The 25,443-nt window shown below is 38.1% G+C and overlaps 1 protein-coding gene across 1 annotated transcript in view; it reads left to right on the top strand.

Moving 5' to 3' along the window:
* The window catches only part of PDE1C (phosphodiesterase 1C), an 888,281-nt gene that overhangs the window by 816,841 nt on the left and 45,997 nt on the right, over nucleotides 1-25,443 (top strand). Inside the window, exons 11-13 of the mRNA XM_063452062.1 lie at nucleotides 6,040-6,141; nucleotides 9,075-9,195; nucleotides 17,195-17,276. Coding sequence (XP_063308132.1) covers nucleotides 6,040-6,141; nucleotides 9,075-9,195; nucleotides 17,195-17,276 — 305 coding nt within the window. The remainder of the gene's footprint in view (nucleotides 1-6,039; nucleotides 6,142-9,074; nucleotides 9,196-17,194; nucleotides 17,277-25,443) is intronic.

Below are 25,443 nucleotides of genomic sequence, written 5' to 3'. Positions count from 1 at the left end.
AAAGTCTTAAGCAAATACGAAGCCTCCTGTCATGTTATAAAATTAGTGTCCCATATGCATAATTAATAGGAATTGAGAGCAAGAGTAGAATAAGCTGGTAACATGGTCACTTCTGCATTTGGACAATACATATTGCTTACTTACCTGCTACTATTGAAAAAAAGAGGTTGAAATAAAATATTAATACAGGGAGTGCAGAATTATTAGGTAAGTTGTATTTTTGAGGATTAATTTTATTATTGAACAACAACCATGTTCTCAATGAACCCAAAAAACTCATTAATATCAAAGCTGAATATTTTTGGAAGTAGTTTTTAGTTTGTTTTTAGTTATGGCTATTTTAGGGGGATATCTGTGTGTGCAGGTGACTATTACTGTGCATAATTATTAGGCAACTTAACAAAAAACAAATATATACCCATTTCAATTATTTATTTTTACCAGTGAAACCAATATAACATCTCAACATTCACAAATATACATTTCTGACATTCAAAAACATAACAAAAACAAATCAGTGACCAATATAGCCACCTTTCTTTGCAAGGACACTCAAAAGCCTGACATCCATGGATTCTGTCAGTGTTTTGATCTGTTCACCATCAACATTGCGTGCAGCAGCAACCACAGCCTCCCAGACACTGTTCAGAGAGGTGTACTGTTTTCCCTCCTTGTAAATCTCACATTTGATGATGGACCACAGGTTCTCAATGGGGTTCAGATCAGGTGAACAAGGAGGCCATGTCATTAGATTTTCTTCTTTGATACCCTTTCTTGCCAGCCACGCTGTGGAGTACTTGGACGCGTGTGATGGAGCATTGTCCTGCATGAAAATCATGTTTTTCTTGAAGGATGCAGACTTCTTCCTGTACCACTGCTTGAAGAAGGTGTCTTCCAGAAACTGGCAGTAGGACTGGGAGTTGAGCTTGACTCCATCCTCAACCTGAAAAGGTCCCACAAGCTCATATTTGATGATACCAGCCCAAACCAGTACTCCACCTCCACCTTGCTGGCGTCTGAGTCGGACTGGAGCTCTCTGCCCTTTACCAATCCATCCATCTGGCCCATCAAGACTCACTCTCATTTCATCAGTCCATAAAACCTTAGAAAAATCAGTCTTGAGATATTTCTTGGCCCAGTCTTGACGTTTCAGCTTGTGTGTCTTGTTCAGTGGTGGTCGTCTTTCAGCCTTTCTTACCTTGGCCATGTCTCTGAGTATTGCACGCCTTGTGCTTTTGGGCACTCCAGTGATGTTGCAGCTCTGAAATATGGGCAAACTGGTGGCAAGTGGCATCTTGGCAGCTGCACGCTTGACTTTTCTCAGTTCATGGGCAGTTATTTTGCGCCTTGGTTTCTCCACACGCTTCTTGCGACCCTGTTGACTATTTTGAATGAAACACTTGATTGTTCGATGATCACGCTTCAGAAGCTTTGCAATTTTAAGAGTGCTGCATCCCTCTGCAAGATATCTCACTATTTCTGACTTTTCTGAGCCTGTCAAGTCCTTCTTTTGACCCATTTTGCCAAAGGAAAGGAAGTTGCCTAATAATTATGCACACCTGGTATAGGGTGTTGATGTCATTAGACCACACCCCTTCTCATTACAGAGATGCAAATCACCTAATATGCTTAATTGGTAGTAGGCTTTCGAGCCTATACAGCTTGGAGTAAGACAACATGCATAAAGAGGATGATGTGGTCAAAATACTCATTTGCCTAATAATTCTGCACTCTCTGTAAATAGAGTAACAGGACAGGAAATTGTTTCTCTCGAAGAGTACACAGGTGACTATAATAAATATATTGGCTATTGGGAATTGAATAACAATAGCCTACAATAAACCAGAAAGGAAAAGGCTAAACTAAGTATGGTACGACAGTACAGAGAACAGTTGAAAGCTACTCTAGATATCAACCAAGGTAATAGACTCCAGTCTAGTAAAGACTATAAATAAATAAATAAATAGCAGTTTGGTAAAAAATAAATTGCATCCAACTGTAGAAACTGAACTGTTATTCTAAAGCAAGCATGTCAAACTCAAAGGCTTACACAGGCCAAATAAACAAGGTTTAAGTTTAAGTGTCCCTCAAAAAAAACAAAAACTTCAGTTTTCAAAGAAACGTAGATTTATTTAGAAAAGTACAGTATAAAAAAAGAAAAAAGTTGCGTGACACTGGATGTCTTCACGCTCGTAGGGCTTTAAAGTAAACAAAAGAGCAAATTTATTATGCATTTGCATTTAACCAATGTTTCACTCCAACTACCTTGACATATTAAGAAAAGTTTAGTAATAGGACTGAAATGGTGAATGTATGCTTTTGCACAGCTGTAAAAAACAAAAACAAATGACATTATCTTGTTGGATTTGAAGTCCATTGAGTGTGCTCTTCACTTTCCCTGAGATAATCAAACATGATGATCTCAGCCAATCCAATGCTTTCCCATAGGAAAGCACTGGAAGGCTATTGTGCATGTGTGGCAAAAAGCTGCGCGGCCAGTCAGCATCTCCATGGGGAGCATTCAGCGCCTACATGCAGACCCCAATCTTATACACTGCCCTCTCCACCCATTCTAATATATTGCCCCCAAATACAATATACTGCCCCTCCCCTCTTATACACTGCCCCTCCACCCAATCTAATACACTGCCCCTTAATCTAATACACTGCCCCTCCTCCATCCACTCTAATTGAATACACAGCCCCCTCCCTTCCCAATTTGCCCCACTGCCCCACCTCCCACCACTCTAATACACTGCCCCCTCCCACCACTCTAATACGCTGCCACTCCTTCCCCAAATTTAATACGCTGCCCCCTCCCTCTCCCAAGTTAATACACTGCCCCCCCATTTTAACACACTGACCCCCTACCACCACTCTAATACTGCCTTCCTCTCCCAAATTAATACACTGCCCCCCATTTAAACATATTGCCCCCCTCCCACTACTCTAATACACTGCCTGCCTCTCCCACCACTCTAATACACTGCCCACTACCTCATCCAATTTAATACACTCTCCCCTCCCTCCCCCAAATTAATACACTGCCCCCTCCCTCGCTCAAATTAATACACTACCCCACACTTCCCCAGTTTAATACACTAGCCCCATCCCTCCCTCAATTAATACACTGCCCACCCTCCTCAATTTAACACACTACACAGGAACCCCTATCCCCCTACCTTTAGATGAGCTGCCTGTCCTCCAGTTCCAGCTCTGCTTTTCTCTGTATAAGAAGGCCAGGCACTCCTATGGCACTGCGAGTGGGAGGGAAGGTGGAGTGGCTGGCCTGCTCTGTAGACATACAGCCACTGTGCCCTCTTGTGGCCATGGCAGGGAAGGCAAAAATCAGACAGGAAATATCTTTCCTGTCTTGCGGCTAGTCGCAGCCACAGCACAAAGTGGCCTCAGAGCAGGCTGCTGCAAATATATTAATTGTGGGCCGCAAGTTTGACATGCTTGTTCTAAAGTAATTTTTAACATTTGTATTAGTGTTTAGGTTGCTGGTTCCCACCATTGTTTTTTTTTTTTTAAAGTTTATGTTACAAAACATACTTTTATTGCAGTGCTGGGGCAGTCTTCGCTCTGCCACTGACCCATTCCTGTTGAAGTTATCATAGAAAGCATTGGAGACCTATGGAGCAAATGCAGCAATCCCTGTGTTTTACCCATCAAATGTTTTTACAGCAAAGCCTTGAATCCAGTGCTTATCTATGAGAAGAACTGGATGCATTCAGCATCGTCACATTTAAGTTTTTAAACCTTAAGGAGGAAATACCTCTGGAAAAATTCAAGCACCGACATGTCCAAGAAATGACAATGTTTTACATTTTCCAAAAAGAGGGACAGGGTCAATGTACATCTTTAAGATTTAGTAGTTTTGGTGTTAGAATCCCCCTTTATTAAGCTCTATGCCATTATCATCAATCCTTATTTTTTGTTTACCTATATATCACATATAAAACTTTCATCAATTTATCAAGTGTTTTCCTTCAGCATGGTGAGCCTGGGGGTCAGCCTTAATATAATGTGGCCACGGGCAGTTGGTAACTATATAATGCGGGAATTCCTGTCACTTGAGTACGTAACCACATAAACTTAGGCACTCCAGTATGTGGGGGGTCACTCCAGTAGCAGTAAGGGAGTCACCCTTAATACAAAGTATTTACTGGTGGCTGGTAATGATATCATAAGGGTATTCCTGTTAAGGTGTCATATGGTATCATTAAATATATATAGAATATTGAAATCTATTCAATGCAGTCCCAAAATTGTCGTAGCATAGAGAAGAGGGAGTCCCCCACACAAAAAATATATATATATATATATATATATATATGTAGGGCCTTGGTCACCCCAGCTGTAAGGGGGATCACCCCTATAGAATGTTCGCCCTGAAGGGTTTGTAAAAGTCTCGCTTGGGGGTTACCCAGCATAGGGGCGTCACCCCTGTAGTATTCCTGCCACCGAAAGGTCTGTTCAGTTCTCGCTTGGGGTCACTCTGCGTAGGGGGGGTCACCCCTGTAGTATTTTTGCCACTAAAAGGCCTGTGCAGGTCTCGCTTGGGGGTCATCCAGCGTAGGAGGGGGTCATCCCTGTATATGTATGTCACTTAGGACTGGTGCCAGACTCGCTTGGGGGTCACCCAGCATTGAGGGTCACCCCTGTAATATATTCAATTATGTGCACCCACATATGGTATTTGAATACTGTTGACCTAATGGAGAGGGCTTATATCCTAGTGAGTGTAGGAGAGAGCTGAACACTTTTAAGCAGCACCTATAATCCACAATCATGGAGTAAACATCCTGTACCTCTATTTATACCTCCACTGTGCACACACCTCAGGGAACAGTGATGTTTACATATAAGAATGGGAATCACGAACTGGCGAAACCAAGATGGCCGACGTGAATCTCGCGGTACCGCGACATCCAAGACGGCCGAAGTTCGCATGCAAATATGCCTTGCCTGCCGGTATGGCAAAGCGCCCCCTCGCTCCCCCCACCCCCCAGTACCCTTGCCTTGAAGCCCAGAACGCTGTGAGTAGAGAGGATAGTGACAGGGGAAACACAGGGTCAGCAGAAAACACAGATAAAGCAATATTAAACCAACATAAGGGGTAAAGCAGGTAAAAAGGGAGCAGGGATAGATATCAATACACAAATGTTCAAATACAGTGCAAATAGCTATTACAATAAATGAACAGTGTGGAGCAAATTACTCTGACCTGTGCCTTGGCTGGAGCAGCAAAGAAAGAGGAAGTGATACAGGGGGAGGGGCCTTTTACACCCTGTTGCAATGTTTTTTTCGCTAAACTTTATTGTTAAATCTGTGCTGGAGTTTTAGTGAAGAGAGTTTATGCAAAATACAAAGCCTCCTGTCATGTTATAAAATTGCTACTTGCAGTGCAAAGTTACTAAAGAAAGGATATATACAATATATTTACTTAGCCAGGTCAGCCAATTGTGGCTCTAAATACATCCATCAATTTAAGAAATCATAAAAAAACACAATACGGGAAAACTGACAGTGTCTTATAAACACCAGTACTTACTAAAATTAATTACTTGCTATGAATGCACAAACACACAATCATGGCAAAAATGTCACATAAAAGCTGGCTACATATCAAAAATGCTCCCTTTAGTCATATATTGCAAGTTGAAAATAAACCTGTTACTTCTGCCCTTAAATCAAGAAAAGTCACATTCTTCCATGCATATTAAATGGCAGTTAGGTCTGGTTTTGACTGTTTCATATTTTATTCTTTTTTTTTTTCATTGAAAATGCATTATTAAAATATTCTGTGGTCCCCTCGGGAATTTATCGTAGTCAGAGTTAATCTACTGACTAACTTGCTCACACTGGGTTTGATATTTGAAAAGACTGAGCTTACCTCTCTCGGAATAGAGCTATCTGGAAGGGTTTTATGACACATATGGTTGGCAGTGGAAATGTCACTAATAATTAGCAAATGCAGAAGAAAAATAATGTCTTACACGTTCTTTTACTTTCTGCCTTATGACAACGCTAAAGGGAATTTCGGGCTCTGGTGATTGAGATGGTGTTAGCCACGGATATGTCCTGTCACTTCCAACAAATCAAAGCAATGAAGAATGCTTTACAGCAGCCAGAAGGGTAAGCAACCTTGTGATGTTGTGTGGTAAAAAGGTTATATGAAAGCCTGGTGTTTTTTTCTTCATTATTCACATCAAAGATTTCTTGTAAGAACTAGAAGCTATCTCTAAAATTGTAGTCTGTATGTTTCAAAATAGATTTGAAGGGCTGAGGAACTGCTTAGAAAAAATATTTCCCGAATAATCATTACCACAAAAATCGAAGCATGCATATATCCTTATGTGTGTTTGTGTGTGTGTACTTGACATACAGGCAGGGGCAATCTTCAAAATGAGAACATATATTTTTAATATTTTTTTTTCCTAAACAGAAGCTGTTTTTTTAATGTTATTATATATGATATATATATATATATATATATATATATATATATATATATGAAATTCCCCTTTATTGCCCAGTCTGTGAGGTTAGGTTAACATATGCCAGGGGCACTTTCAGGAAGTGGCTGGAATTTAGTGTGGTCCTGAAAAGTCATGGGTCTTATTTTGGCATAATTGCATTATTAGCCCTAAGTCCCCTGTAGTACTGTGAGAAAGATATCTTATCCACCTCTAACGGATGATAACTCAAACACATGAGAAATGTCTGGAAAGTATCTGTGAATGTACGTGTGATTATGTATGGAGTATATTTGTGTGAATGTTTATTTATTTGTATATAATGCTGATGTTTGAATGCAGGGGATCTGTTTGTGTGTAGTGTTGGCGTTCAAATGCAGGACTGTTTTGTGTACAGTTTTGGTGTTTGAATGCAGGAGTGTGTTTTTGTGTAATATTGGTGATTGCAGACAAATGTGTATTCACAAGTATATATGTACTGCCACACACCTACAGGGGCCGGTTGCCGTACACAGAAACACATATACACTGTCACACAGATGCCTCTAGACAAATATACACATATATACTACAAGAGATACACACACAGATTAACAAAAATAGACAGTAACACTGACACATACTGTCATAGATGCAAAAATTCACACACTGATCCACATATACTGATACATACACTGACACACACAAACATCGATACACATGCAAATACATACACTGACACACACAAATACAGACTGACACATATGCAGATACATACACTATTTTTTAAATATAGTTTCCTAGCTTTGCAGGATGTGAAATATATTACATTGTTGCTATCTATTTTTATTTTTCTAACCAAACTAAATCACATTAAAGGGACACTCTGGGCCCCAATATAACCGTAGTGCATTAATATGCTGTATTTTTGCATACTCAAAAGGTTTTTGCATAAACAAAAATGAATGTTTTGCTTAATGCTGCACCATAAGCCTTCTTCTAGTCACGTCCCCATACTCCAAAAAAAAAAAAAAACTTTAAATCAAAGGTATGCACACGGCTTGAATTATCTGAACTCTAAATCAAGCATCATTAGAAGTAGAACCAAGGGAGAGATCGGGTATTGGTACTACTACCTGTTTTCAGTTTCTCTGACTGCCTGCAGGCAGATTGTGTATTAAAAACAGCTCACTCAATGCTGTTGGGCCTGAGTCTGTGTGCATACATTTAATAAGGAAGTATTTCTGGCTTTAGAATTGGAAGTACTTCCCTAATAAGTTAGGGAATGTAAAAAAAGGATGCTAAATAGTGCTCAACTGAATCAGGATTCACCAGTTCTGTATACAAAACTAGATGAACGGAACACTAATAGTGGGATGACCAGGAGCTACTACTTAAGATATAGAAAACAATTAATAATATAATATGCTAGATTGCTAGAAGACCAGGGAGGGGGTCTAATACAGAATGTGATAAAAAATATTAAAACAGGTAATACAGGAAATAGTAAAATACCAACCAAGATACTGTAGAAAACAAACACACACAAAAAAGAAAGAGGTATAGAAATGAGGTAGATAAGAAAATATAACTAAATACGTATTCAAGTCCAACTTAATAATAATAATAATCAAAAAAGTCCCACAAAAGTCGAAATAGAGTACAAAATATAGCAAACCAAGATAAGGTGCTGTTGTGGACTATAAGGCTGCAACAGCTAAGCAGCCAAGGGAAGAATGGTTGCTGTACCCAAACTTTGCTGAAATATTATAGAACTTAAAATGGAATTTAACATAAAACCTGTGATCTAGTCAATTACAGAAAATTACCATGTGTAATGATATCAATATCCATTAGGTGTCCTTAGTGTACCTTCAATGTGCACTGGATGGCTGGATAACTTTTAGAAGATTGATCAAATGTAGAAACAAAAGTATCCAATTGGTGGCCTCAGTATACTTAAAAACATAACATGCAGTCCATAGTACTTTTTGTATGATTGCATTTTAAGTACAGTGTTATTTCAGCAAACAAGTTTGAGCACAGCAACCATTATGCCCTTGACCGCTAAGCTTTTGCAACCATAAAGGCTATGTTTTGGACTCTATTTGGACTTTAAAGGGAGTTTAAAGAAGGAGCACTCAGATACGTATTTAGTTATATTTTCTTATCCACCTTATTTCTATACCTCTATTCAATGTTAAAAAAGTCACTGTTTTGTACAGTCTCTTGTTTGGTATTTTAATATTTTACTATATTATCTGTTTTTATATTTTTATCACATACTATATTTGTGTCTCCCCTTCCTCCTTCTCCCCCCCTGCACAATATGCTATTACATTTCCTCTGTATCCTAAAAAGTAGTTTCTGGACATCCCATTCTTATGCTGCAACATTCTGCAAAACATTATTTTCTGCACAGAAACTAAAAAGATTTGAGCAAAACTAAAAAGATTTGAGCAAAAAAAAAAAAAGCTGTTAGCATGTGCCTTTTAACATGAAGTGACTGTTTTACTTTAATAGCCACAGTTTAGTATTTAATAGACTATCATAGAATAACTACTGTATTTTCTGCTCACTAGCATTAACTTGCCCAGTCATTTGAATTTACAGGATTGACAAGCCGAAAGCCTTATCCCTATTGTTGCATACAGCAGACATAAGCCATCCAGCAAAGAACTGGGACCTCCATCATCGGTGGACAATGTCACTTCTAGAAGAGTTCTTCAGACAGGTACTGGAAGAGATGCATGCTAGTGATAAGGGAATCTTTTAAGCAAACAAAGAAGTTTGAATGACTATCTGTTCCTGTCCAAATTAGAGATGTTTAAATTGCGTATACGCAGAAGTAAATTCACACTGACACACGGAGTTCAGGTTAAAAGCACTTCAGGAAATTTATTAGCATCTGAACAAAAGCAGGCTTGCAAGCCCTTTTTAAAGGTAGAATTACATCATTGTAAAAATCAAGATATAAGCAAATAGACATTGTCAATTGGCGTAGAGAAGAAGTGGTTAGTTAAATGCCCTCCCTGTTGGGTGTTACGTCTTACATCATAACTGACGTCATAAAGTTCTCCTCCAGATTTCAGCGCCATCTTGCTAGCACGAGGAGTTCTCTCGATGGGAGGGGGCATTTTGGCAGCTATCCATAAAGAGTAGCTGGTACCTTTAGTCTTTCAAGGTTAGTATCCTCAGTATTCTAAAGGCCTCTTTGGCAATTATACACTCTATCAATACTATCTGCTACAGTGTGTTCTTTGAATCAGAAGATTCTAGCATTTTCTGCTGACATGCTGTTTCTACGAACAAAGGAATCTTGTAAAGTTTAAACTACGAGGCATGAGAGCTGAATATGAGAATATAGTATTAAAAGGGGCCCAGTAAGGATTATATAGTTTATAAGGGGCCTAATAATGGATATAGGTTATAAGGGGTTAATAATTCTACAACACTAGTACATTTGTTTTATTAAAGACACACTCCAAGCACCATTACACCTACAGCATTCTGTATAGGTTATGGTACCAGGGTGTCCTGGCACCCTTTCAGTTTAAGCATACAAAAGATTTGTGCACTCCTTGACAACTTACCCGTGGGACTGTCAGGGGCCAATCATCTCTTTCTCTGGATCTTGAAAGTCCAGGGAAGAAGTTTCCATTAACTCCCCTGATTTAAGCCCTGCAGTTCAGGATCAGCTTTCTGACTGAGGTTGCCAGATGAGTGCTTTCAGTCAATTAGTTAAGCACTACTGGGCTAGCTCAGAGTAGAGGTTCTGGTTACACAAAAGGAGGTTACCAGGATGAGGTTACCAGCATTTCCAGGGGTCAAACCATTCACAAACAGTTTGACTACTTACAATGGGAGGGTGTCTAGTCACTCCTGCCAGTATAACCACTACCGCATGCTGACACTTACAATGTAACATCAAATACATACTTGAAAATGAGAGAAACCTCAATGTATCCTTTAGGGTAAAATATTTTATAAAGAAAGAAATAAAGTTCATTATTAACAGGACCATGTAAAAAAAAAATGGAACCATGACCAGCAACTTTAAATAGACAGTATATTTTGCTCTTAGAATATTATATAGTTCCTGAAATTTTCTCATAGCGTCATATCATTGCTTTGCATTAAACAATAATTGCTCTCTATACTAGGCAAACTTTTTCTGAAGTCACACGCAGAAGAAAGTTAGATTTAACTAAAGTTGCTAGCACAAACCATATATTTAATAAAATACAGTAATGGGAATGTAGATATTTGAAATCACATAAAAAGTTGGTATCAAACTATAACTTTGTTAAAACATGTAGTAAAAGTTATTTGGGGGGTTCAAGACAGATGGGATCTCCCAGTACCTTTAGTTATATTATACATAAGCCCCCTGGATCCACAATCGAGATCTCCGTGTTCTCAGTGCCAAAAGATATCCACCCTAATAGAGTGCACTCAGGGGACAGAAAGTGTGTCAAAATGTACTCCTATATTGTGCCATCATATGTGAATTACAGGAAAGTCAATGTTTCAGTCCTCTCACAGGATATTTGGCAAAAACCTTAAAAAAAAGTCCAGTGAAATGACAAAAACATTGTTTATAGTAAATGAAAACAGCATAGTCAAGAAATGAGCAAAGGTCAGAGGATTCAGAAATAAACAAAAATGTAAGGCCAGGCCGGGTCTAGAAGTAGAGAGATCATGATAAACAACATGATAAACATCATAAACAAGCTGGGTTGGTTTAGCAGAGAATGCACGGAACAAAGAATGGGCTATTGGGAATCACAAATGAGGGCAGGAACACAGAGTTTTAAGAAGGCTGCATGCCCAGAATGTACGTGTGTATCAATTCTGAAATGTCACAGGGCTGAAAGCATCAGCAAATGCTTACAGTATCTGGTGCCAAGTCCAAGGCTTCCTATTTGAAGCCTCAGACATAACCGGAAATTGCTTGGTAGAGCTGATGGGCACTGGACTAAATATTCTGTGAATAAACCATTTTTAAAGATTTAACTGCTGAAGGTAAGCTGACACCAGAGATCTCCTTGCATCATTACAACCTTATTCTGATTAAGTTGTTAAGGTGCCTGGAATATTCTTTTATTTATTTATTTATTTATTTTTCATGCTTCCCTCCCTGTACAGTAAATATTATTTCTATGGTAATATTTATAAAGACACAAAGCCCACATGATATCAACACCTTTCAATTCTATGTTAGCTGTGCATTTGTCTTGAGTATGATTAGAAAGAAATGGATATATACATGATTTCCAACCACTATCTAAACTGAAACATAAAAGAAAAAACTGTAAAGCAATTTATTTAGCTTGTCTTTAACAGATAATACAACCATATTAATTATAGTAACATGCTATATATTTTTGTAAAATATCTAAGATTTTTCTTAGATTGCCAGATTGACCTTGGATTTTGACCTATGACACTTCATGATATACAGTGTAGAAAGATAAACTTCAGAGAACAAGAACCACAGAGTAATATTATTTTATAAAATAAATAAATATATTAAATAAATAAATTATTTTGTTGTGGAAGAAGTGCAGTACATATTATTCAGCCTTCATCAATCTAACCTCATGAATATATTCTTCATGTAGAACTATTTCCGCTTTCAGTACATTCTGTTCATATGAACATATTTGTCTGTCCCATGGGTGTTCTATAAGGAGGACACAGTGTATTGGCAGTAGAGGTCGAAATAGTATCAGTGGGTGATGAAAAGGCATTCATGGCAGTTTGCATAGAACTACCGTACAGACAGTAAAGTTAAGTTAAAAAAGCTATTATTTTTGCACTTAAAGGGCTATTCACTAAACTGTGAATTGCCAGGCATCTACCAGGGATTTTCTAAATAGCTGAAAAGATTATCCAGCTATGTTTCCAGTTCAATTATTTTGCCCTAAAATGTGAAATTCCCTGGTTAATTCCAACAATTGAAGTATTAGTAAATAATTCTGTAATAGTTGCAAGGTCGTACCTAGCAAACTAAATACAAAGCAATCCAATAACACCATGAAAATTAATAGGTATGTCAGAATATGCATTTTTATGTATAATAAGTACTAAGATTTGAGAATAAACTTTAAATACCATTTTTATAAATAAGATAAATTAAAATAAATGGGTTTATCAACTAATTGTCATAAATAAAAAAAACAAATAGGAAACAATGTATCTTATTAACCCCTTAAGGGTGGAATTATTCCATCATAATTTGCCTCAGGGTCGGTCTTAGGGGTGTGCGAGCTGTGCGGCCGCATGGGGCGCCTTGGAGCAAGGGGCGCCATGCGGCCGAGACAGGTCACACATGGCGACCACGAGTCTATGAAAAAAATAGAGAGACATCAGAGGCGGAGCTTAATGTGTGGTGGGGTGGAGCTTATTGCAAGGCTGAGGAGGCAGGGCTAAAACCTACCAGAACCCCCTGGTAACAGCTGCACAGGTAGGGGGAAGCAGGATGGAATCCCTGCTTCCACAACAACTAATCTACAGGAGCGGCACTGCCCCCCCCTTCCAGCCATAATGGAAAGAGGTGTGTGTGTATGTGACTGTCTGCCTGTGTGTGTGTGTGTGTTCATGTCTGGCTGTGTGAGACTGTCTGCCTTTAATTGTGTATCTGTCTTTAACTGTGTGTGACTTTACTGTGTGAGTGTGACTGCTTGTGTTTGACTGCGAGTGTGACAGCCTTTGTGTGACTGTAACTGTGCGTGACTGTACTGTGTGTGTGTGTGACTGTAACTGTGTGTGTGACTGTAACTGTCTGTGACTGTACTATGTGTATGTGTGACTGTCTGCCTGTGTGTGATTGTAGCCGTGTGACTGTAACTGTGTGTGACTGTAACTGTGCCTTTGTTTGTGCCTGTGTGTGTGACTTCAACTGTATGTGTGACTGCAACTGTGTGTGACTTCAACTGTGTGTGTGACTGTCTGCCTGTAACTGAGTTTGTGTGTGTGCATGTCTGCCTGCGCCTCTGTGCGTGAGTGTCTGCTTGTAACTGAGCGTGTGTGACTGTCTGGCTGCAACTGTGTGTAGCTGTCTGCCTGTCTATGTGACTGACTGCCTGTAACTAAGCATGTGTGATTGTCTGCCTGTAACTGAGCATGTGTAACTGTCTGCTTGTAACTGAGTGTGTGTGTGTGACTGTCTGCCAGTACCTGTTTGTGGGACTGTATGCCTGCAACTGAGTCTGTGTGTGACTTTCTGTCTGTAACTGAGTGTGTGTGTGACTGTCTGGATGTAACTGTTTATCACAGTATTATGTGACATACTTACTCTGCCACTCTGAAATGCATGAGAAGCAGTCTGTTTCCTTCGAACTGCACTTCCATTAGCTGCAGACCATAAGTAGCTGTCTTCCAAACTCTGGCCAATCAGTGTGTTGCTACGGATTACCAGAGGAAAGCCTTGACATTGTAAATGCCTGAGACAATTACTCATTGTCTGCACCTGGTGAAGGGTGCAGACCAGATTCCCAGAACACTGGAACACCAGAGGTCAACATTCACCCCTTACTGCAAGGTAACAGGGAAGGGGGAATGACTATTTGTTTTCAAAGCATTATTAATTTAATAAATCCCCTATTAAAACACTACACACACATACATGGATGAAGGTGTAGGACTGGGGAGGATGGGGGGCGCTATAAAGATTTTTCACACAGAGCGCCTAATGGCCTAAGGCCCTGATTGGTCTTGCCTTTAGGACCCACAACAGAATAATTTAATCGTGAGGTATTTTACCAGCAGAGACAGTTTCCCTGCTGATAACTGTGCTTCCTCTCTATTCCTCTCAATAAGCAGCAGCCACACTTAACCTTCTCGGGGAGCTGTAAGAAATGTGTACCAAAACATTTTAAAAACCAAGTGATGTATGACATTTTGTATTGCAAAAGATATATTGCACCACTGGTCTCTACCATGACACAAATGTCATGAATATTCCACTAGTTACTTGTTGTTTATAGGCATTTAAAAAAATTTAGCATCAAAATATGAACAAAAATAAAAACAATTGTACAGTGTTTAAGGTTTTTTCTCTACTTGTCATCATATTATTTGCAATTAATCACTGCAATAAAATATAAAATGCTTTAAGTTTAGCCTTTACAATTAGGACGGAATTTAATAAAAAATATAACCAAATCACAACAGGAACTGTGCATTGAGAGCAGTACTAAGACAGAGGTTAAGGCAAGTCTGTCATTCACTATTTTGTACACACGGCAAACACACAGACGAGCATTAAACTGGTTTTCAGTATATATGGCAAATTATGTTGTTACTCCAACATGCCCGTTATAAACAACAAGTTAATTTGAAAAATAAATAAAACATACTTGAATTAATCTGTGTCTCTTGCAAGCCTGAATGAATAATCGTCATGGGTCATGAGAACTGTGTGCACCCTATAGTCAACTTTAAAAGATGACATTGCCCCTACACATACTGCTATTTTGTCAAACACCGTTCTTTGACTCACAAATCATCAGAACTGAACATCAACAACCTGTAATGGGTCATTCTGGAGCACAGTGGAAAGTCGGTTTCCATGTTTTATTACTCGTGGTAAAATATCCCACTACCTAAAGTGCAGGCCTTGAATTACTGCATATAAAGAATGCTAGTAAAGGGTAAAGGGTGGCTCAATCCCTATAGGGTTCTTGACTTTAATCTTCTTTTAGATGCTTTTACAGCTTGTCCTCCTTAGCTATATATGTAATTGATACCATATCAGTCTCATACATTATCTCATAACATTGTAGCATAGGAAAACGTACATTGTTGTCAGTAGCCCTAAATATTTCCTATACTATCCTTTATCTTAACTTTTATGAATACATCATTCTATTTATTTCACCTCGAATTAAAAAGCCACCCCCTTCTTACCTCCTTTTTGTAACCACCCCTGTTTTCAATCCTCTTCATGTCAACAGCCATGTTGTGTTATTCTCTCCTTTCATATATGTTATGTTTTTCTTCCATATCTGCCAACTTAATGCCTGCATCCTCATACTTTGTATATTATGTCCATTATCTCTCTATCTATTGTATTCAATTCCACATGTTATTTTGCAGGAGGGCTACCTTTCCAAAAATGTCTTAAAGTTGCATTACTGTTTACTATACACAAGCCTTTTACGTATGTGACATACAAACTAGGTACACCATGTATTCTGGCATGGCCTTTATTGTCTTCACAAGCCATGTCAGAATACAGTGTAATGAAATTCACATTCTAGGAGTTCCCCATCATGGAGGAAACACTGCTAGATGCATGTCTACACCTGACATTGCTTTGATTAGTTTTTTTAAAACACAAATATGCTGCATATGACATCCTAGGAATTCCTGATATGTTTATTTTAGCAATGTACTATTATTGAATTGTTATGTATATTGTACGCCTGCTGACAGCACAGGTTAATCAGCAGAAGGTTGCCTACTGCAGCTACACATTACAAAGCAAAATGACAAGAGTATGATGGAATAGGATGCCTCTAACACTGAATGTGAGGAAAAAATAAAAATGACTTGGAGACAAAACCCTGAGACGTATTACATAAATCTTCTGTATAAGTACTCCCAAAGTACAGGTTCTGCGAGTAAGATTAACTGGAATTACAGATGTATTCTGCAGAATGAAAAATGGGGATCACAATATAGTGTGAATGTCCATATAGCATAATAGAAGAGAAAATAAAAACAGTCTTGCAAATAAAACCTTGAGACTCAAGATATAGATAGATAAGTGGTATTCATATACTAGCCCTCCCGTTATTGCTTCTATCTCCCCACTCCTATGATTCTACACCAGCATCTTTATTTGTTTGTTGCAAAAGGTTTGAGTGTAGTTCTGGAAATATTGTATTATGACTTGTGACAAGTCAGCATAGTTTTCAAATCAGGGCTATGCTGAGGATATTTTGACTAATGGAAAGTATGTCACAGAATATTTCTTTATATATATATATATATATATTTTGTTATTATTTTAAAGGGACACTCTAGATCCATAAAGCACTGTAGCTTGCTGAAAAGCTTTATGCTTTAAAGAGTGAGGCCTTTTTAAAATTTTAACCCCTTAAGAACACATGACATGGGTGGCATGTCATGATTCCCTTTTATTCCAGAAGTTTGGTCCTTAAGGGGTTAGTTGGCACTTTTATAATCTGCTTACACCCACACCCCACGCTTTTAAGCAGAGAGCAGCTCCTGTTAGTGGCATGTCATGTCAGAGATACACAATTTTAAAGCAAGCTACATGTGATTGAAAATGAGAGCATTTTGTTTTTATGCAGGCAGTGTCAGTCACAGACAGGGGAGGAGTGGGTAGGGCTGCATAAAGAGTAACAAAAGCGATTTAGCTCCTAAACGGCAGTGAATTGAGCAGTGAGACTTCAGAGGAATGATCTATACACCAAAACTGCTTCAATGGGCCAATGTTGTTCTGGTGACTATAGTGTCCCTATAATAAAGTAGTCATTGAGTTTATATTAAAACTTGTCAAATGCATTGTTTAACATTGCATTCATCTGGAGAGATTTCGCTTATTGAATTGAAAAGAGTGTAAGATATTAAAGTCCAAACTGAAAATCCATGAGAATAGCATGATTAATTTTATAGTGCATATGTTACAGTGTTATGTATTTGTTTTTTATTTAATATGTTTAGATATCAATAACTTATGCACTTTATCATCCATTCAGGGTGACAAAGAAGCAGAGCTTGGTCTTCCTTTCTCTCCACTGTGTGACCGCAATTCAACTATGGTTGCTCAATCCCAAATAGGTAAGGACAATATATTTTGTAAAACATTCTTAAATTACCTTGTTTCATAACCCTGAAAGATGAAGAGAAGAATCAAAACTAAGAACATATATAATGCTCAGTAATATTTTCTTTAATTTTTAACACAATATATTTGAATCAGTGTATAAATATCTCATGTAAGTAAGAAAAAATAAAACTCAGCAGGATATTATGTAGAATACGTATTTTATTTTTAGATTGCAGCATTAAATATAAAGAATTGATTAAAAACGATATGATTCATATTATCTTTTACAGTGCAGTAATGACTTGTGTGTATTTGTTTTTCTATTCAATCTTTTATTATCATTTGTCTCCATCTAGTGGTTGATAGTCAAATATAAAAAGCAAATATAATTGCATACAATATTTAATTTGGCCAAGTTGATCTAATAGCTGTATTTCTTTTAACCTTTTTCTTTTGAGGACTGTCTTATGCTCCCACAATTCCCATTTGTCTCAAAGTGAAAATAGCATTTCTGACCTGCACTATACTTCCATTGACAGTTTTAAATGAGCAATTATCTGTGAAATGTGTCACTGCTAACCACAATTTCATTGGACATAGGAGTTATTGTAGGTTTTAATTACTAAATGAGTTACAAAATAATAAGGCAAAAAAGAAGGATGATTACTAGTGGTTTTTTTTTATCAACAATATTTTTGCTTAAAATCATATAGCTCTCTGGATATACAAATTCAATCAAAGAAAATATAAACCATTCCAATAAAATCAATGCTACCTTTGGTAACTTATTAATATATCCATATGCTACTATTAGGTTTACTGTTTTGCAACATAATAGGTCTATTCACAAACAAGACCTTGCTCTCATCTCAAATAACAGAAATGAAGCGTTAAATTTGCAAATGCCTTTTGAAAATTCAGTGTTCATTTTCTGATTTTGCTCACCATAGTGAACTCAAACTCAAAGCAATTTCAAAAAGATTTATCAGAAATTAGATATTTGAAGGGATAGCCAAATCACAGAAACCTGTGGAAATCATGAAATCGTACTGAACCGTAAATTACCATAACACTCTACATTTCATATCACAAGGTTCTCTTGCTCATTAGTAACACAGAAGACTCCTGCAGGGTTTAGAAGGCTATTAATAGAGCAGGAGATAATACATTCTAAATTTAACAGAATGTGCAATTAGCAGGGTTATTCACTATTCACTAAAGTCTTTTTTTTTTTTGCAATCTTAGCTTTTTTCTTTTAATTAGTGGCAATGGAAATATGGGTTTTTATTAGGCTTTTTTGTGGTCTGGAGGACAGAAGGATTAGAAGAAAGTTGACTTGGGATGGTAAGTATAATGTTTAGGTATTTTGGCCCCCTCCTTGCCATTATTAGGGAGAAGGGAGTAGGCAGAGGCTATATTGGAGGGGGGGTTGTATGATTGAGATTGTGTGAACAATTGCATGTTTAATTTAATTAATTAGAATTCCCACATGCCAACAGTAGGTCCTCCTTCATTTTAACTATTAGGGCCTTCACTCACCAGCCGGCGGTGAGGGCCAAGGGACGGGATAATAAATCCCCCTTATTTCATAAATATTAGGGCCACCACATGCTGGCATGTTTATTAATATATTTATTTATTAATTTATTATTGTTAAATATTGTGGCTGGCAGGCTGTCACATAGTTAACCATTGCACAGCCAAGGATTTTTTTACTATTTGTCTCCTGTCTGCTGGCACTGCCAGTGGGAAAATTGTTCTTCAAATGATCAATTCACTTGCAAAAAGCAAGTGAATGATAATTTGCAAACATACTGGATACATTCGGTTTATCAGTGGCCGCCATGTGGTTGTTGATAAATCTCTGATTCCAGTGCTGTAAATTGGTTCGGATGCAGAAATTAATGATTTTACAAATTCATACAAACCAGTGTTACAGCAGCTGAAGTGGAAGAGGTTAACACAGTAAAGGAGTTTAAGCATGTGTGGGATAGGCATAAGGCTATCCTAACTATAAGATAAGGCCAGGGACTAATGAAAGTATTTAGAAAACTGGGCAGACTAGATGGGCCGAATGGTTCTTATCTGCCGTCACATTCTATGTTTCTATGTTTCTATGTTTCTATGTTTACAGACTTGCGACTGACCGAATCCTGACTGCATTTGGTTTTAGTAAATGTGCAAATTCCCAAATGCAGTGAGAAATCAATCGTGTTAATTCTGAGAAAAATTTATGTTAAAGGATCACTATAGGGTCAGGAACACAAACATGTATTCCTGACCCTTTAGAGTTAAAACCACCATCTAGCCCCCCTGGGCCCCTGATGCCTCCTTAAATATAGTAAAAATCTTACTGTATTCAAGCCTGAAGCTGTAACTCTGCATGCTGTTAGACTCAGCATAACAAGCAGTCTGCTGACATCATCAGAAGTGGTAGCCTGATCCAATCACAATGCTTCCCCATAGGATTGGCTGAGACTGACAAGGAGGCAGATTGGGGCAAAGCTAGCATGATTCAAACACAGCCCTGTCCAATCAGCATCTCCTCATAGAGATGAATTGAATCAATGAATCTCTATGAGGAAAGTTCAGTGTCTGCATGCAGAGGGTGGAGATACTGAATGTTTGGATTCATTTTAGGCAGCCATGACCCAAGAAGGATCTCTTACAGCTATCTGAGGAGTGGCCAGTGAAGTTATCACTAGGCTGTAATGCAAACACTGCATTTTCTCTGAAAAGACAGTGTTTACAGCAAAAAGCCTGAAGATAATGATTCTACTCACCATAACAAATTCAATAAGCTGTAGTTGTTCTGTGACTATAGTGTCCCTTTAAGTGAATAACCCTGCAGGTCTCTCTTTACAGGAAGTCTTTAGGAAGGCTGTGCAAGTCACATGGAGGAAGGTATGACTAGGGAGGTGTAAACAAAGTTATTTAACTCATAAATGGCAGACAATTGCATGGGCAAGATCTATACACCAAAATCTAAGCTATAGTCATTTTGGTGCCAATAGTGTCTGTTTAATAAAGTGGTTTAGATAATTCCCATGCAGTTTCACTGCTTTATTCTCTAACATTTACACATTAAATCACTTGTTTAAAGGGACTCTCCAGTGCCAGGAGAACAAATCGTTTTCCTGGCTCTGCAGGTCCCCTCTCCCTCCCACCCCCATCCCAAGTTGCGGAAGGGGTTAAAACCCCTTCAGTGACTTTCCTGTATCCAGTGCCGATTTCCCTCGGCGTTGGTTTAGGGTCCACCCACGCTCCTCCCCATTGTGCATGTGCGGCCGCCGGCGGGGGAGACCTAATGCACATGCGCGGCAATGCCGCACACGCGCATTAGACCTCTCCATAGGAAAGCATTGAAAAGAAAATGCTTTTCAATGCTTTCCTATGGGGATTTCAGCGATACTGGCGGTCCTCACATAGCGTGAGGACGTCCAGCGACGCTATAGCACACTTTTGTGCTATGAACCCGGAAGTGCCCTCTAGTGGCTATCTAGTAGCCCTCTAGTGGCTGTCTAGTAGCCACTAGAGGAGGAGTTAACCCTGCAAGGTAAATATTGCAGTTTATGAAAACTTAAGGGTAAGGGTAGTGGGAGTTGGCACCCAGACCACTCCAATGGGCAGAAGTGGTCTGGGTACCTGGAGTTTCCCTTTAACCCCTTAACGACGAGTGACGGACGAGGTCCGTCACTCAGGGGAATGCGTTAATGACGAGTGACGGACCTCGTCCGTCACCCGTTAAAATTAACCCCAGATCGCCGCAATCGCGGCGATCGTGGGGTTAATGGTGCTCCGGTCTGCCTCTGCATTAGAGGCAGACCGGGAGCACCGGATCGGGCTGTCAGAGTACATGTGCCCGCTCTGACAGCATGTCTGAGCGGGCACATGTGCTCTCTATACTCACCTCCGCCTCCCTGCACTTCCTGGTTCTGTGTGAAGTGCAGGGGGACGGATCTTCAGTGATCCTGCCCCCTGGTGTTAAAAAAATAAAGTAAAATTAAAATCCCACCCCCCTTTACCCCCCCTTTACCCATTTTAATAAAAAATTAACCCCTTCCCTGCCAATTGATCACTGACTACAGTGATCAATTGGCAGGGATTACATTTTACTAAGATCTGATTTTTTTTTTAACCCCTGAGGGTTAATTCTTTTTTTTTTTAACCCTCAGGGGTTAAATTTATTTTATTAATTAATTTAAATATTTTAAAATGATAAATTTAGCTAGCTGGGGAGGGTGGAAGTTAGTGGGGAATTGGGGGATTTAGTATTACGCTAACTAGGGGTTAACGTTAAAAAAAGTTTAAAAATAAGCTTTAAAAAGTTAAAAAATTAAGTTAAAAAAAAAGTTTTAATAACATTTAAGTAAAAATTTTTAAAAAATAAACCCTTTACCCAGTCCAAATAAAAATTAACCCCTTCCCTGCCAGTCGATCACTGCCTACAGTGATCAAAATACAGATCACAGTATTATACTGTTCTAATTTTTTTTTTTTAACCCCTGACGATTAACTTTTATTTATTTTTTAACCCTCAGGGGTTAAATGTATTTAATTAACTAATTTAAATATTGTATAATTAAATATTTTGCTAGCTGGGGTGGGTGGGAGTTATGGGAAAATGGGGAATTTACTGTTAGTGCTGCTTACTGCTAGTTAGGGGTTAACGTAAAAAAAAAAGCTTAGAAAAATGTTAAATATGTAAAAAAAAGTTTAACGAAAGTTTAGGAAACTTTAAAAAAATGAATAATCAAAACAAAAGTTTAAAAAATAGTTTTAAAAAGTAAAAAAAGGTTTAAAAAGTAAAACAAGTCATTTAATCACGCTCATTACCACTACACCTGGTACAAGCTAGCGGAAAAATGATCCCACGCTAAGGTTCAAAATATGCCTTTTGAAATACCCTGGGATGTCTTCTTTAAGAAATGGTATGGCTTTATGGGGTATTTGGTTTATATAGCCTGGTAAAATACTCTAAAATGGGACATGGGCACAGCGTAAAAATTCAAAATTTGAAAAAAAATGGAATGGCTGTGTCCCAAATGTGCCCCTCCGATGTCCACATATACCTGGCAAAGGTACATACAGGGGTATTTTTGTACTCAGCAGACATAGCTGAGCAACATATGAAGTATTATACAGTGGTAGTACACATAAGGTTTGCAAAATATACTGTGCAAACTCACTTTGTGTGCCAAAAAGGCAGGAAAAACGCTTATTACCACTACACCTGGTACAAGCTAGCGGAAAAATGATCCCACGCTAAGGTTCAAAATATGCCTTTTGAAATACCCTGTGATGTCTTCTTTAAGAAATGGTATGGCTTTATGGGGTATTTGGATTATATAGCCTGGTAAAATACTCTAAAATGGGACATGGGCACAGCGTAAAAATTCAAAATTTGAAAAAAAATGGAATGGCTGTGTCCCAAATGTGCCCCTCCGATGTCCACATATACCTGGCAAAGGTACATACGGATGTATTTTTGTACTCAGCAGACATAGCTGAGCAAAATATGAAGTATTATACAGTGGTAGTACACATATGGTTTGCAAAATATACTGTGCAAACTCACTTTGTGTGTCAAAAAGGCAGAAAAAAACGCTTATAACCGCCACACCTTGTACACGCTAGCGGAAAAATGATCCCACGCTAAGGTTCAAAATATGCCTTTTGAAATACCCTGGGGTGTCTACTTTAAGAAATGGTAGGCCTTTGTGGGGTAGTTTGAATTTAAAACCTGCAAAGATGCTTGGAAATTGCACATAGGCCCGGCGTCAAAATTCAAAGTTCGGTCAAAACTGATATGGCTTGGTCTCCTATATGGCACTGTAGCTTCACAAAATAGTGCCATAGACATACAATGGGGGTGTCCTTTTACTCAGAAGACTTAGCTGAGCATAATTTGGGGGGTTTGAACTTAGTGGCACACATGAAATATACAAAATGCCCAGCAAAAATGAAATCCGTATGTAAAAAATGCACAAAATTATTTTTTACCACATACTTTGGCATGTAATGGTAAAAAAATGGGGGCATGTTAAGGCACAATATGCACCTTATGAGATACCCTGGAGTGTCTTCTTTTACAAATGGTAGGCCTTTGTGGGGTGTTTTGAACAGTCAAACTGTTATAATACCCCAAATGGAAGCATAGGCTCATTAAATCCGTCTCTCAAAATTCTACTGTGAATACTGAAAAGGACAGGTCTCCTGTATGGCACTGTAGCTTCACGAAATAGTGCCATAGACATACAATGGGGGTGTCCTTTTACTCGGAAGACTTAGCTGAGCATAATTTGGGGGGTTTGAACTTAGTGGCACACATGAAATATACAAAATGCCCAGCAAAAATGAAATCCGTATGTAAAATATGCACAAAATTATTTTTTACCACATACTTTGGCATGTAATGGTAAAAAAATGGGGGCATGTTAAGGCACAATATGCACCTTATGAGATACCCTGGAGTGTCTACTTTTACAAATGGTAGGCCTTTGTGGGTTTTTTTTGAACAGTCAAACTACTATAATACCCCAAATGGAAGCATAGGCTCATTAAATCCGTCTCTCAAAATTCTACTGTGAATACTGAAAATGACAGGTCTCCTATATGGCACTGTAGCTTCACAAAATAGGGCCAAAGACATACAATGGGGGTACCGTTGTACTCAGCAGAAGTAAATGAACACATAATAAAACTTTGTACAGGAATAGCACACACCAACTTTACAAAATACACATGAGAAGTTCTTTGTTATAAGTTTGTGTGCGAAAACCACCAAAAAACACAATTTTACTCCAATATTTAGCAGAGGTTGGCGGTAAAATGGCTACGTAGAAAGTGTCAAAACAACCTTAGGTAAATAGCCTGTGGTGTCTACTTTATATAAATATATACTTTTGTGTGGCAATTTTGTTTTCTTTTATGGCTATTAGGCTTACAAGACAAACATACCAAATTCTAAAATCGCTCCACATAAAAAGTTTATTTTACTCCTTGTGCTTTGTGACCTGTAACTACCAAAAAAAACTTAAAATCACAGACACATTATATATTCTGTAATTCAGAACAACTAAATGAATTTATTTTTAATTACTTTCCTTAACCTGCACTAATTATGTACACATTATTATTGCAAAAACTGTAAAAAAAAACACACAAAAATTATTTTTTGTATTTCTGTATTTTTTTTATAATAAATAAGCATTTATATATATATGTGTTACATCAAATTAAAGCCCTTTCTGTCCTTTAAAAAACGGTATATAATATGTGTCGGTGCAATAAATTAGTAAAATGCAAATTGCAGTTGAACGCAAATAGCAAAAAATGCAAAAAATGCCGTTGTCATTAAGTGAAAGACAAGCTTCTGAAGCTCTGTCCTTAAGGGGTTAAGCAAACCAGGCCACACTCCCCCTGGCTGTGACCCAAAATAGTTATATTAAGATTAAGTTGTTCTGGTGCTTAGATTATTAAGCAGGGATGGACCAATATACTGTATATTCCTTGGCATGGAGATTTTGAAAACTAGCATTTCTGTGGCTAGTTTTGCAGGTTTTTTAACTAAATTGGGATGAATGGAGCTGTTTAGGGTATTTATCTCTCCTATTTATATCATTAATCTAGAAGGTGCAGTCTGAGATCAGACATTTAGTCCAGTTGTGCACATCGGCTTTACAGGGCTCTGATAAAGTGCAGTGTAATCAACTCACCTCATTGGTTAGGGAAAGAACACATGTTCTGGCAAGGGGAGAAGAAGTTTAATGTTTATGCCATGGTCATAAAAACAATTTATTAGTAAAAAAAATGTTTTAATAACTGCTGATATCAGGATACAAGAAGGGTATTTAAAACTAGGCAAACTGCAGGTCATGTGGCGATGCATTTGGAACAAAGATGGTTTCAGTTAATTTGTATAATAATATTAAGTGCAAGATTTTATCATCAACAGTAGAATTATGTAAATCCAAATTGCCAGATGACCGAAACGCGAAACATCTGAAACAAACAATGGATAAACAGTTTAGTTTGATTTATGATGTAGAGTTCTGCTTGTTGCACCAAAAAAAGAGATGATTGATGAGAAAAGCAAATTGATGGTTAGGAAACAAAGGAGCGGTAAAAAATATATCAACATATATATCTTTTAGACAAATGATGAAAAAACTAACA

The sequence above is a fragment of the Pelobates fuscus genome, chromosome 4 (assembly GCF_036172605.1).
Source record: "Pelobates fuscus isolate aPelFus1 chromosome 4, aPelFus1.pri, whole genome shotgun sequence".
Taxonomy (NCBI): Eukaryota; Metazoa; Chordata; class Amphibia; order Anura; family Pelobatidae; genus Pelobates; species Pelobates fuscus.
Note: the sequence above shows the minus strand (reverse complement) of the source record. Positions and strands in the feature narration are given on the sequence as shown.